The sequence below is a fragment of the Coptis chinensis genome, chromosome 7 (assembly GCF_015680905.1).
Source record: "Coptis chinensis isolate HL-2020 chromosome 7, ASM1568090v1, whole genome shotgun sequence".
NCBI lineage: Eukaryota > Viridiplantae > Streptophyta > Magnoliopsida > Ranunculales > Ranunculaceae > Coptis > Coptis chinensis.
Genome location: NC_141462.1, coordinates 26,176,441 through 26,189,651, shown reverse-complemented (window position 1 = coordinate 26,189,651; position 13,211 = coordinate 26,176,441). Strand labels below are relative to the sequence as shown.

General features: G+C 36.2%; 1 protein-coding gene across 1 annotated transcript; it reads left to right on the top strand.

Moving 5' to 3' along the window:
- The first annotated feature begins 4,039 nt into the window (after positions 1–4,039).
- Positions 4,040–7,417, top strand: LOC147486838 (uncharacterized). The gene is made up of 6 exons (XM_086573867.1): positions 4,040–4,189; positions 4,300–4,466; positions 4,649–4,792; positions 4,939–5,446; positions 5,523–5,888; positions 6,797–7,417. The coding sequence occupies exons 1-6, from the start codon at positions 4,040–4,042 to the stop codon at positions 7,415–7,417; spliced, it is 1,956 nt and encodes a 651-aa protein (XP_086429993.1).
- Positions 7,418–13,211: the final 5,794 nt, after the last annotated feature.

The following is a 13,211-nucleotide window of genomic DNA, read 5'->3' as shown; positions in this document are numbered from 1 at the left end:
TGTAATAGCCTTTTCATCTACCTTTTCTTCACTGATTGGATCAAGCCCTTGACCATTAGAAATCTCTTTCCAAGCCGGTCGTTTTGACATATAGTAGGCTCAATTTTGAGGTTTTAGTCAAAAGATACGAACTGCGGAATTTTTGTTGACTTTTATGCTCTATTTCTGCCCGCGTTGACTTTGACTTTTTAGCTTTGACTGGGATTTAAAAAGGCCTTTTCTCTTTGAAACTTGGGCTTTAATCATAGAACTTCTTAGCAACCAACCTTTGCTCCTTTCTCTTGCAAAAGTGACATATTTCTTCACATAGTTAACTCCAAGACCTAAAATACACAAAAGTACGTAAACAATACTAATTCTTATTTATTATAAACATAATTGGCCTAAATGTAATATTATTAATGGGTTAAAGCTACAATTTTGGGCTCTTATCAAACCACCCCCAAACAACATTTTGCTTGTCTTCAAGCAAATATAAGAAATTAAAATAAGTGACAAAAAATGGAGTTTTTAACTAATCTCATTTCGCTGAGTGCGATTGCATTGACCATATGCAATAAGGGCTTAAACCACTAGGAATTTCCTAGTGGATGAGTTATAGCTTCGTGAGAGAGTTCTAGAGAAAGTACTCACAAACTTCATCTATACTACAACGACAAAGAAATAAAATTACTATTTTCTTATTTATTCTTAGATATCTATACATCTTACTAGCAATGAATACAGAATAATCAATTCGAAATCTAAGCTAATATGTGCATAATAATCAATCATCTACAGATAAACATATATATAATGAACTATGCTATGAAATGCAATAACAAGTCCATTTCTGAAACTTTGGAATAGCGTCCTTAAGTAGGTCCTCACAAATATGTCAAGACAAAAATACTCTGATTTTTCCACTCAAGTTTCGCTCACTCCAGTGTGCAGTGGGCACACTTTTCCTTACAATCTCAATGACGTACAAAGAAGCCGAAGTCGATCAAACACATCTGCCACTTACTATCACACTAACCTATTCCTAATTGAGCTAGATGTCTTTATTAGGTGTTGCGAGGATTAGGTGATGGTTTAAGAAAGAAGGAAATGGATATTCAAAAGGACCAGTTTGAGATAATAGGGTCTTCAAAATATGTAACTAAAGAAAACCTTGTTCTTACTTTGCTTTTATACTTTGTTTCCATCCTTAGCCATTTTTTTTTTCTTTTGGCTTTTGACTCCTTTGATTTTGTTTTTGGAGTTCTAACTTTTTATTTTATTTATTTATTTATTTTTCTTTTCTTTGGATGAAAACTTTCTTTTCTTTTCTTATTTGAAGCAACTAACAAATTCTTGGTTTTCCACAGGTATTTCTCTTTTCTTTTATTCATTTCATCTATATTCTCAGACTCATTCAAAAATGGGTAGGATGATTTTATTTTTATTTGTTTTTGTAAAAGGGTTAAGGATTGTGGTTTATGAAAAGGTTAAGGAAAGCCTCAGAGGGGCAATTAGCATAAAATAATTTCATATAGGTTTGAATTTCTGTCTATATCGATCCAAAAAGGGCCTAAATTCTTGCTTAAGATATGGTATAATGATCAAGCAAGTGGACGTGTGATTTCTCAATTCGGAATTTACTTCTCCCTTGTGTCATTACTCAGATATTTCACTCATATAAGACTTTTAGGCTATATTCTCACATGATTTGTAGAATAAGTACTCTAGCCTAGATTTCAGAAACTTACTGCCAATACAAACATAGATGCTCATGCAATATATTTATGGAAAGATGCAATGATTATTACCTACATATTAACCTAAGTTTCTAAAAACTATTATAATTTAAGAGCTAAAGTGAAACTTCTAGACTACTATCACAGAAAAAGAAACAATACCAATATTCCTAAGTGCATAGTATAAATACTTTTTATTATTTTTTTAATTTTTTACTAGAAAACAAGTGCATATTATATATATATATCCTAATAGGTGCCTTAAATTACTTGTGTTTCTATGCCACCCCTAAACAAAAATATGCTTTGTCCTCAAAGTATAGAAATAAGAAGGATAGAAAATACCATGGAAATGCGTAAAAATTTTAGAACACCTGCAAAAAAAATTTAGAACATACTAATATAGATAAATAAAAACAGACGCAACTCCTATATGAGTTCCACCCATTATGGGGATAACAAGAAATAATAAATAGCGCTTGGGACATAAGTGGACTCTAACCTAAATAAAATAATACCATACGTTCCACTACACCAAAATTGCTGAAAAACGACAACCTCTTAAGACTGTCCTTAATTTAGAACTTCAAAAACCGTCGTATATGGCATAAGTCCATCGTATACTAACCTAAGCTAAAATAGGGGACGGGTTTTAGTGTATTAAGTACACGACGGTAGAGGTAGTTTTGGAACTCGTCGCTTAGGTGGTGGGGCTGGTTTTTCATTCTAGTGCTCACTGTTTTTCCATTCTGGCGCACAATGTTTTCCATTCTGGGGCTCATTTTTTTCACTAACATAGCCATAAATACAAAAATACAAAATACTAGTGGAAAGAGGGAGACAAAAAAAGGGGGTGACTTCTAACAAGCCGTTCAGAGCTTCTGCCAAGGAACAACAAAGCAAGAGCTTTTGTGAAATTGTAAGCTCCCCCTCCCCCTCCCTCCCTCCCTCCCTCTCCCTCTCATAACATAATATTTAGTTAATGATTTTAAAGCTTCAAATTTGTGTTTTTTTTTACTGATTTTTGTTTGTTAAATTGATGTATGGTTCACTAAACTGAAATGGGTATTTGAAACTTGAATCAAATCAAAGTTCTTTCTCAAAATTGAGGTAAAGTTCTTTGTTTTTTTCATTTTTTTGCATTTATTATTGTTTTATTACTATGGATTCAATGTGGTTTGCTGAATCTATCATGGGTATTTGTTATTTCTATTTTTCTTTGATGGGGTTGGGGTTTTAGATTAACATGTTAAATACGTATATGAGTGTCACTTTGGGTGATAAAAAACTGTTGATGTTCCTATTTTTTTTTGTTTGCACCCAAAAATTCTTTGTATATACATAATATGTCAAAGGAATTGCTATCATAAGGACCTTAGTTTTCTCCTTAGAACTCTTGACTAGGTCTTGACCTTAACACTTAGTAGTGCCCATGAAGAAGAGCAATGTATTGATTGAATGTTTAACTTCCTCATCAACATTGCTTGTTTGTAGTATCTTTTGTGAACATTTCCTGCGAGTATTTTTATTTGATCCATAGATTAAATTAGCAGAGGTATGCATATTAGCTTCTCTGCTGTTTTTTATGACATGCTTCTGTAGCAGTTAGTGAGACTTGGGGCTTGGCTCATTGCTTGTTTGTAGTCCTTGTTGTTTGATAGTGCATATTTGGAATTTGACGTGAATAGGTGTATGTGGATATATTACCTATTGCAACTTGCTTCATAGTAATGAATGTATATATAATTATAAATGTTCAGATTTATTGGTCAATTATCTATAATAATAATGTTTTTTCTTGTCTTTCTTTTTGCTTGATTTTTCAAGATCATATCTTGTTACGGTGGTTTTTCGGTATTTAGTAAATTTGTAACTAAGCCATAGTCTTAATTGAAATGTCGTATCGTAGAATAGTGAAAATCATTTGGGTTATATGGCATGCCAAATTCATAGTGAACTGTTGCTAATTTATTATGTTATTTTCTATTATATATGTAAAAGTATATTCTATGCTTGTCTTGCGCTCCATTTGGGGTCGCAATAAGCTACTTATAAACCTTTTTGCTTTGTTTATGTGAAGTAAAAGAAGGCAGAGGTCTAAACTTCTGTGCTAGATGTCTTCTACTTCTCCAAGCAAGGCTTTGATGAAAGAAATATGACCGCAGACCAAGAATTTGGCAGGTGTTGAGTCTTTTATGAAATTTGCCAAAGGCAACTCCGGGGGTGTTGATTGGTATCATTGCCCATGTGTAAATTGTCGTAATGTTAGTGATGGAAAAACTTATGAAGTGATGAGGGAACATTTAATTTGTGAGGGTATAATGTCATCATACACTACATGGTATTGTCATGGCAAACCCCTTAAACTGATTGAGGCTAGCCTTGAGAGGTATAAGACATCTGTTAATGGTGAGAATCAGGGATCTGTTAGTGGTCAGACTCAAGGAGAGCAGCCTAGAATGCCTGATTATGTAGCATTGAAGACACGAAATTATCTGTCATAGTTGAGTTAGTGGGCTTGAAATCAACGCATAATTGGTCTAACAACAGCTTTAATGCATTGCTGAAAACACTCAAGCAGGTCCTTCCTAGTGGTAACACCCCGGAGATAGTCTGGCCAGATTCTTTGGAAATTATCAAGTCATTGGGTATGGATTACAAGTCTATCGATGCATGCCCAAATGATTGTATTCTGTATTGGAAAGATAATAAAGCTTTGAAATGGTGTCCTACATGTGGAGAGGGCAAGTATAAGACTAACTTTTAAGGCATCGCTTGTCCCAAAGAAAGTGTTGAGATACTTTCCTTTAACACCACGGCTGTGTAGGCTATACAGGTTAGCTACTTGTTCTCTAGTAATTATTTTTCCTATATGTTCATCTCACACAAAATTATTTTGTGTAAGTTTTCTAATTGTCTCTACTTTCTAGCATTCCTTGGATTGTTGAGATGATGACATGGCATTTCAAATCAGCCTCCCCAATTGGATACATGCGTCACCCATCAGATTCTTCTTGTTGGAAAGGAATTGATACCGCATATCTTGAATTTGTCGCTGAGCCGCGTAATGTTCGGTTAGGGCTTTCAACTAATGGATTCAATCCATTTTTAAACAATAGCCTTTCTTATAGTTGTTGGCTCGTAATGGTTATTCCATACAACCTTCCACCTTCTTTTTGCATGCTGAAAGAATTTACTATGATATCATTGTTAATTCCAGGAAAAACAGTCCAGGAAGAAACATTGATGCACACTTGGAACCGCTAGTGGATGAGCTGATTGATTTGTGGAATACTGGATCGCAAGTTTATGACTCTCATAGTAAAAATTGTTTTACAATGAAAGCTATACTTTTGTGGACCATACAAGATTTCCCAGCCTATGGCTACCTTTCGGGTTGCAAAACTGCTGGGAAGTATGCGTGTCCAATCTACGGTGAAGATATATCATCAATTAGGCTTAAACATGGAATGAAACAAGCTTACATGGGTCACAGATGCTTTCTTCCTGATGAACATCCGTATAGAAAACAAAAATTTCAGTTTAATGGAAAAGAAGAACATGGAAAGGCTCCTAAGCGGTTGCCTGGCAGTAAGGTACTTGAAAAAGTCAAAAACCTTCAATATGTGTATGGAAAAGTAGCAGCTAGGAAAAGAAAGAGGCTTGAGGATGACAATTTGACTCCGTGGTCTAGTGAATCAATCCTATTTAGGTTGCCTTATTGGAAGGTACAATATTAATAGATGTCAATTCCATTTTTGTATTAACATTTACTTAATCATTTAAATTTGAATGTATATGCAGAGTTTGGACATCCATAACAACGTAGATGTCATGCACGTGGAAAAAAATGTGGCTGAAAATCTCTTAGCTACAATAATGGGCACGAAGGGTAAGAGTAAGGATGGCCTTCAAGCTCGTTTGGACCTTAAGGATTTGAATATCCGGAAAAAAATGTGGCCAATCCAAAATGGGAATAGAACATTTCTGCCAAATGCTCTCTTTTTACTTTCAAAGCAAGAGAGGAAGTTATTTTGTCAAACCCTTCAATCATTGAATGTTCCGATTGGGTACAGTTCTAATTGGAAGTATAATGTGAACATGGAGGACCTTCAAATCAGGTGTCCTAAATCACATGATTATCACATTGTTATACAACAATTATCACCGGTACTGTTGATGTACGCCTACAAGACTCAAAAGCCATTGGCTGCTGCCATTAGACAACGTATTGTCTATATTTTTCAATGTCCTTTGCACCAAGGCTATTTGCTGGAAGGACCTTGATTTCAAGTTTTATGTGTGTTCGAGAAGTACTTTCCACCTTCCTTTTTTGTTTCGATGACACACCTTGTAGTGCACTTAGCAGAGGAAGCACGAATATGTGGTCTTGTTAGATTTCGGTGGATGTATCCTTTCGAGAGGTTAGTGACTTAGTTAACTGCTCATTGATGATTTCAATGTTGATTATCAATGAAAATGTTTAACTAGTGTCTTGTTTTAGGATGATGAGAACTTTCAAAACATACGTGAAAAATAAAAGGTATCCAGAAGGGTGTATTGCAGGAGCGCTACCTTGTTGAAGAGTCGATATTATATTGTAATGAATACATGCCAAAATGTGGGAATGGAAGTCATAGTCACGGAAGGAAAAAATTCATGGATGAAGAGAAGGGATGTTCAAGTGAGCATCCTATGGGTAGAAAGGGAAGGGTGTACAAGCTTTCAAATTTGCAATACGAGCAAGCAAGAAGATGGGTTTTAGAGTGCTCTAAAGATGTTGTTCCATGGAGAGAGTACGCACAACTTCTACTTAAAATTCCATAAACTTTATTGTCCAATCTAGCTAATAGATAACATTCTATACTTATGCCTATTCTGAAACAGGAAATACGAGTCTTACCAACAAAACCACCCAGCTAGGAGGAGAGGGTGAAAGGGAAAAACAGTCGAAAAACTATTGAATTTTATTCCATGGCTTAAAGAATAGGTCCGTATGAGCCATATATAGCTCTCTAGTAATTTCTGACATTTAGGTTATACAAGAATTCTAACATTATGCATTTTCACCTCACCAGTTGGAAAGAGAGGAGATTTCCACTTTGAAAAGGCTTGCTGAAGACCCATCTTTTAAAGCTACCTCATATAACCAATATAGTGTAAATGGGTATACATTTTGCACAGCGGAGTCTGAAATTTCTAAGACAACACAAAATAGTGGGGTTACCATGAATGCTATGACAAGCTTTAGAGCAAGCGCTAATGATAAGAACTATGTTGATGGGGATGCGACCTATTATGGTGTTGTTAACTTGATTCTTGAGCTGGATTATATTGATTTCAAGCAAACAGTTTTTTGTTGTGATTGGGTACGAATAGAAGATAGAGTAAATGGATGTTTGATTGATCCGAAAACAAAGTTAACTTTTGTGAATTTTAGAAAGTTCATGAACAATTCAAAAGTTGATGATGAGTCTTTTATCCTTGCCTCTCAAGCACACCAAGTCTTTTATTGCAAAGATCCCAAAAGAGATGATTGGCATGTTGTTTTAGATGCTCCTAAGAAGTTGACCCGAGATGTTGATTCCTATGAGGATCCTTTGGTTTTTCGCTCAAGAGTGAATGCAGATGCTTTTAGATCCACATTAGTGGATGAGGTGGTAGATGAAGAGATAAACGAAGGATCATGGGTTGATTAAGTATTAAAAGAGCAACAACACTTTTGTTATGGTACTTTTGTTTGTTTCGTAATGCTGTGTGTACTTCATGTGTCACAATCCTTGGTTTGTACTTGTTCTTTTTGTGTGGACTTGTTTTGCTGGGTGCGTCTTCATGCTTGTTTGTAATGGTTTAAAGTGTAATAGATGAAAGTGTATTTGTTATGAGTACTCGGTTTGGCTACCCATCACATAATTTTTACATTTTTTTATCACCTGTTTTTTTTTTCAAGTTAGTTATTGATGTTTTGCGTAAGATTTCAGCATAATGTCTTCCGAATCTCAACATTCTGAGGTGGGGCTGGATCTGGACAAAGTGAGCATGGTGATGATGGTAAGTAATGTATTGTTTACTTATTGGAAATTATATGATACGTGCATTTTTTTTTTCTAAAGTATTTTTTTCTTTGTTGTAGCAATTGTTGAAAAGAAGCTTGTTCTATTCGATGAAGATGGAAGACCTGTTGGAGACAAATCTACAGATTTCTCTAGTTCCCTTGGTGAAATCAGTCGTGCCCATGCTCCAATTGTATTCCAAAGGTGGAAAGAGGTACCCAACAAAAAGAAAGACCTCATTTGGGAACTGATCTCGGTGAGTTTGGTGTTATGTGGATTAAATCTTGCATTGGTCATATCTTTCTCGTGTCAAATCCATTTTACTACGAACCGTTTTCACCACCGTCTTTGTGATTTCAGTGAGCGTCTTTTAGAACTACTGAAATGTTCATAGCTAGTGCTTTAATCCTATATTTTGGCCGTCCTTTATTGTTGGTCAGTGTACATTACTTAATAGTTTACTTCATTGTTTTTTACTAAGATGTTATCGTCATTGTAGAAAGAATTCGTAGTGACTGGAACAACACGAGCACTAGTCCTTAAAAAAGCTAATGAATATTGGAGAAAGTACAAGAGTAAACTAAGGAAGAGATATGACAAATTTCGTATCGATGAAGAAAGGAAAAGAAATTGCCTTGGTTGTGTGAGACAAGAAGATTGGGAAAGGTTCGTTGATAATGAGTCTATCGAAGTAGCAAAGCTTCGCCATGTTAAAGGCAAGATCTCTAGGGAGGCTGCAAAAGTACGTCACAGATCTGGTAGAAAGGATTCAGCTAGATTAGCTCATGATATGGTAATAATTGGATAATATTTTTGTTATTGACTTATGGAAAGAATGCAAGTAGTTTTATTAGACATACTATGTCGTGTTTGAGTGCAGTGGGTGGGGGTTGGGCTATTTTTTGTGTGTGGATATTGGTGGGAGACTACTGGTGGGTGTGTAGTAACCTCATTTTGACATTTGGTTCTTTCTATTGGTTTGGTTCTTCACACAAGTATGGGTGTTTTGCTACTGGAAACTCATCCTCTAATCGTTCCCACCCCTATTAAAACTCTTAACAATCAATTGGAAACTCAAAATAGTTTGGTTCGAAACGTTTGTGGGGAATGGTGTTTGGGAGTATTCACTCTTGAAGATTGGAGTCTTGTAGTTCCTTATAGCTTGGGTTGCTCAAGGTTTGAGGTAGGTGTCTTCCTCCCCTTTTATTTCCACCATGTTAGGAGCTTGCTAGAGACTGTTCTCAATAATTGACGTATGTTCTAGTTTCGTTAGAATTGAATTGAAGTTTGTTAAGTGCTAATTTTTGGTACAAGTTAAATCATAGTTTCACAAGTAAGGTTTATGACACATTTTGAACTAAAGCACACATTTTTAGAACTCCCTTCAGCATGTGCATTACTAGGCCCTGCTTCCTCAGCTGTTCTACCTTGCTCAACTCTGGGTCTCCATGCTTTTTCTTGGTTCCTCCTATTTAGTCTCTTCTGCTGGCTCTTAGACAATCTCCTGCCCTCTGTTGGTTCTGCTTGTTCCATTGGTTCCTTCCCTCTATTGTTTGTCTGGGGATTTCCTACCATGTTGGCTTGTGCTGCCACATCCTTGTCCTTGTTAACCTGTCTACACTCTGCAACAATATGTCCCACAATCTGACAATGGTTACAAAACTTTGGAAGAGATCCATATTGTATCTCCTACCAAAACTCAACTCCCAGCTCAGGCACCTCGACAGATATTTTGTTAGGGAAAGGATTCTTGAGGTCTATTTCAACTAGAACACTCGCATAATATCCATTCCTTCATTCCAGTGAATTCATATCCACTTGAATTGGATATCCCAGTCCTCTTCCCATACTCATCAAGATATCAACTTCCCAATATTCAAACGGCAATCCAGGGAATTTTACCCATACAAACCCAGAAGTTTGCTCATGAGTCTCAATGTTGAAATTGGGAGTCCATCTGATAAATCTGACCATTTGTCCCTGTATATACCATGGACCACCAAACAGTATCTTACTGAAATCCATCTCATTGGAGAACCTGAATAAGATGTATCCTTTCCCCAAAGGCGATAGCTTAACTGGTGCTGTTAGACCCCACTCAGTGTTGACTACCGATCTGGTGGTATCGAAATTTAATTTAGCATCCATTCTCGCTATCAGTGCGAACTTACAAGCTTCAATTCCTCTTTTAACCGAAGCTCGTGGGATTGAAATTGCAGGATGATATCCTTTTCGCGTTGGCAGTGGTAGAGTTGAAACATCCACTGTTTGTTTCGTTCTACCTCTAGCTTTGTCTGCATAGGATTCCACATTTGTAGGGGCAGCAGAGGTATTGTGAGTATTTCCTTGTGAGGACATATGTCTCTGCTCCATTTCAAAATGTTCCATTGACATGATGTCGGTCCATTTCAAACTCTAGTGGAACCATTTATGGAGGAATTTGAATGGGAATGTTACCATTGGTCGGATTCTCAAATTCATACAGGTCCATGCTTGTTCAATGACTTTCTAAACTCGTCACTATTAGCAGCGGAGGATTTTACTAGAAAAGCCCAAAAAAAGCCCAACAACAACAAGATGATGGAATCGGAAACCAGAGAAGATGAACCAAGAGAAAAAGTATGGCCCTCTCTTATTTGGAGCTTTTTGTGAACTCGTCACTATGAGCAGTGGAAGGTTTTACCAGAAAAGCCCAAAACAAAAAACCCCACAACAACAAGATGGAGTCGGAGACCAGAGGAGATGAACCAGGAGAGGATGTACAGTAATCACTTGTTTGGAGCTTTTCTGAACTCGTCACTGTGAGCAGTGGAGGGTTTTACCAGAAAAGCCCAAACAAAAAGCCCAACAACAATAAGAAGGAAACGGAGACTAGAGAAGCTGAAACAAGAGAAGAAGAACGGTTCACTTGATCGAGTTTCCAGCTTCACTCGATCTTCCTCGATGGCAGTTGTTGCTATTCAAAGAAGGAAAAACATGCGGGAAGTAGATAAGATAGTCTTACCAGCCAAAGTTTACTAGAACAGGAAAGATTTTAGCAGACAAGATCAGTTGTATCTAACTACCAAGTTACTCCTATAATTGCCCCCACTAAAGGTCCCCATTTTTATGTTTGGCTTCTAAATGTGTGGGCAAGCATGTTTTTAAAGAGATCAATAACTCAATTGTGTGTAGCAGGGTCGAACCCCAGACCTCTGGTATCATCACCCAAAGATTTTACCAACTACGCTAGAAGGCACTTACACTCTTCCATTGCCAATTTTCTATCAAATCCCAAATATCTTGATAAATGAATAAAATCTCATCTTTATAAACCAAAAATAATAGTTATCACCTTCGAATAATGGAATAGAAGGTTGTTGGACGTTCAAACTTGAGTTACTTGAGCTTGCCATTAAGAATCTCTCACAAAGCTTTCACCTTTCTTCTTAAAATTTCCAGATCTATTTTCTCCTTGCTGATTTTCAGAAATTTCAGTTTTCTTCTCTCTTTTCTTCACTACCTCACTTTGATTTTTAATCTCGCTTTGATCTTAGCTCTAATACCAATTGTTAGGTTAATGGTAGATACAAGGAGATAGGTTTTTCACTCTCAAAAGACTCTCTCTCGTATTTCATTCACTCTCAATAGATAGTTAACATGTATATGTCGTATTACATATCACATAAAGTTGGACAGCTACAGATTATTTTCATTTGATTAAGTAGAATATTGATTTGGACTTCTTAGGCATGGAAACTGCTGAATTATGGCACACATCTATGGCCTCTGAAGTTTTAAAATGCATCCGATTCTAGTATGCAAGCAAATTTGCCCAGAGGACAGGCCAGAAATGATATATGTGCTTAATGTTGGATAGTGTACAATGTTGCCTTGTCCTAAACAACCAGGGTTTTATACAGAAGGGTCTCCTCTTCAGAAGAACTCTTCATCATTTGAATATAATACTTTTACTAGGAATGAAGTTACAATTACATTGCTGGTAGTTAGATAGCTAGAAGCTTTCCGGTGCTCGTCAGTTGGTAGAAAAGTTAACAAAATTATAATGAGCGAAAGTTCTACTCCTTACACACTTTGCTTGCATTCGCCTCCTATGGATCTCCTCACAAAATACTTTGTTAAACCATTTGAACAATGAACACATTTTCACCTATGAAGCCTCCAAGGAGGGCAAAAAACAAAATGCAACAACATATATGTGTACTGCCATCAAACTAATTGTCATAGTGAGAAAATGGGAATTATATAATAAGCTATACAGACTTATCCGATTTCTCTCAATCTGTGCGAATATTAGTATTGTTGCATCTCAAATTTGTGACTATGATGAGTTATTAGAACAATTGATATAGGATGTGAAGGTCCACTTTTAGCTATTTTTATTACTAGCATTATTATTAAGTTGATTTAGTAGTTTCTTTTATTTAGTTTAATTTGATTTAGAAGTCTAGATTTCTTGGTTATCAAATCAAATATTAGTTTTAGGAATCCAATTGTTCAATCAAATCAATTATCAAAATTATCCCAAACCTTATATTTTCTTTCTCCAAATATTCTTCATCTTCTTCAATCATAATTCTTTATTCATCTAATTATTTAATCTCTTTCCTTCTTTCCTTCTATCAAGGATTTTCATACCCTTTTTTTGAAATCTAAACTCTTATTTCCCATCAACAATGCTTTTTTTTTGGTAAAGACAACGTTTTATTGTCTGATCATTCTTTCAAACTTTACACCACGAAGATCAGAATCTAAACATTCAAAAAGAAAAGATGGTGGATCACCACCAAAAAATGAGCAATTAGAAGGAACAACGTTGGAGATTTTTGATAATCCAATGGTCTAGTCGGTATGTAGTTGGTCCACCATTGATCATCCATAGCTATTGAAGAAGCATGGCCAGCAAGTGCATCAACAACCTGTTAGCTTCTCTATATGTCCATGATAAAGTTGTGGTAGGAATTTGAGCCAATAACTTGTTAATATCTTTGAGTAACATGAAACCTCCACTGGACAATGACTAGTTTGTACTAGTAATCATCCGAAATAGTACTTTAGAGTCCACTTCAATCACCACTCTATTCAAAACCTGGTAACGACGACCACCATGAGTCCCAACTTTAAAGCATAGAATTCAGCCAACAAAGAAGAGCCGACTCGATAGAATCGGCAATTCCACCATGAAGTGACCAAGATCGTCTCTTATGACACAACCCGACTCGGTGGTCCCGAAGTTCCCAATGCATGATCCATCAATATTTAGTTTGAACCAACCCAAAGGTGGGAAAGACCACATTACCATTAAAGAGGTGTTTTTCAACTTTGGGCTCTGATCTTCTATACAAAAAGCTTTGCTTATATCTTCTACTAGTCGTCTAATTCGGAAAGGACATTGCACGGGGCTCGACTGCTTGCATTTAAATATATTCTCATTACGATC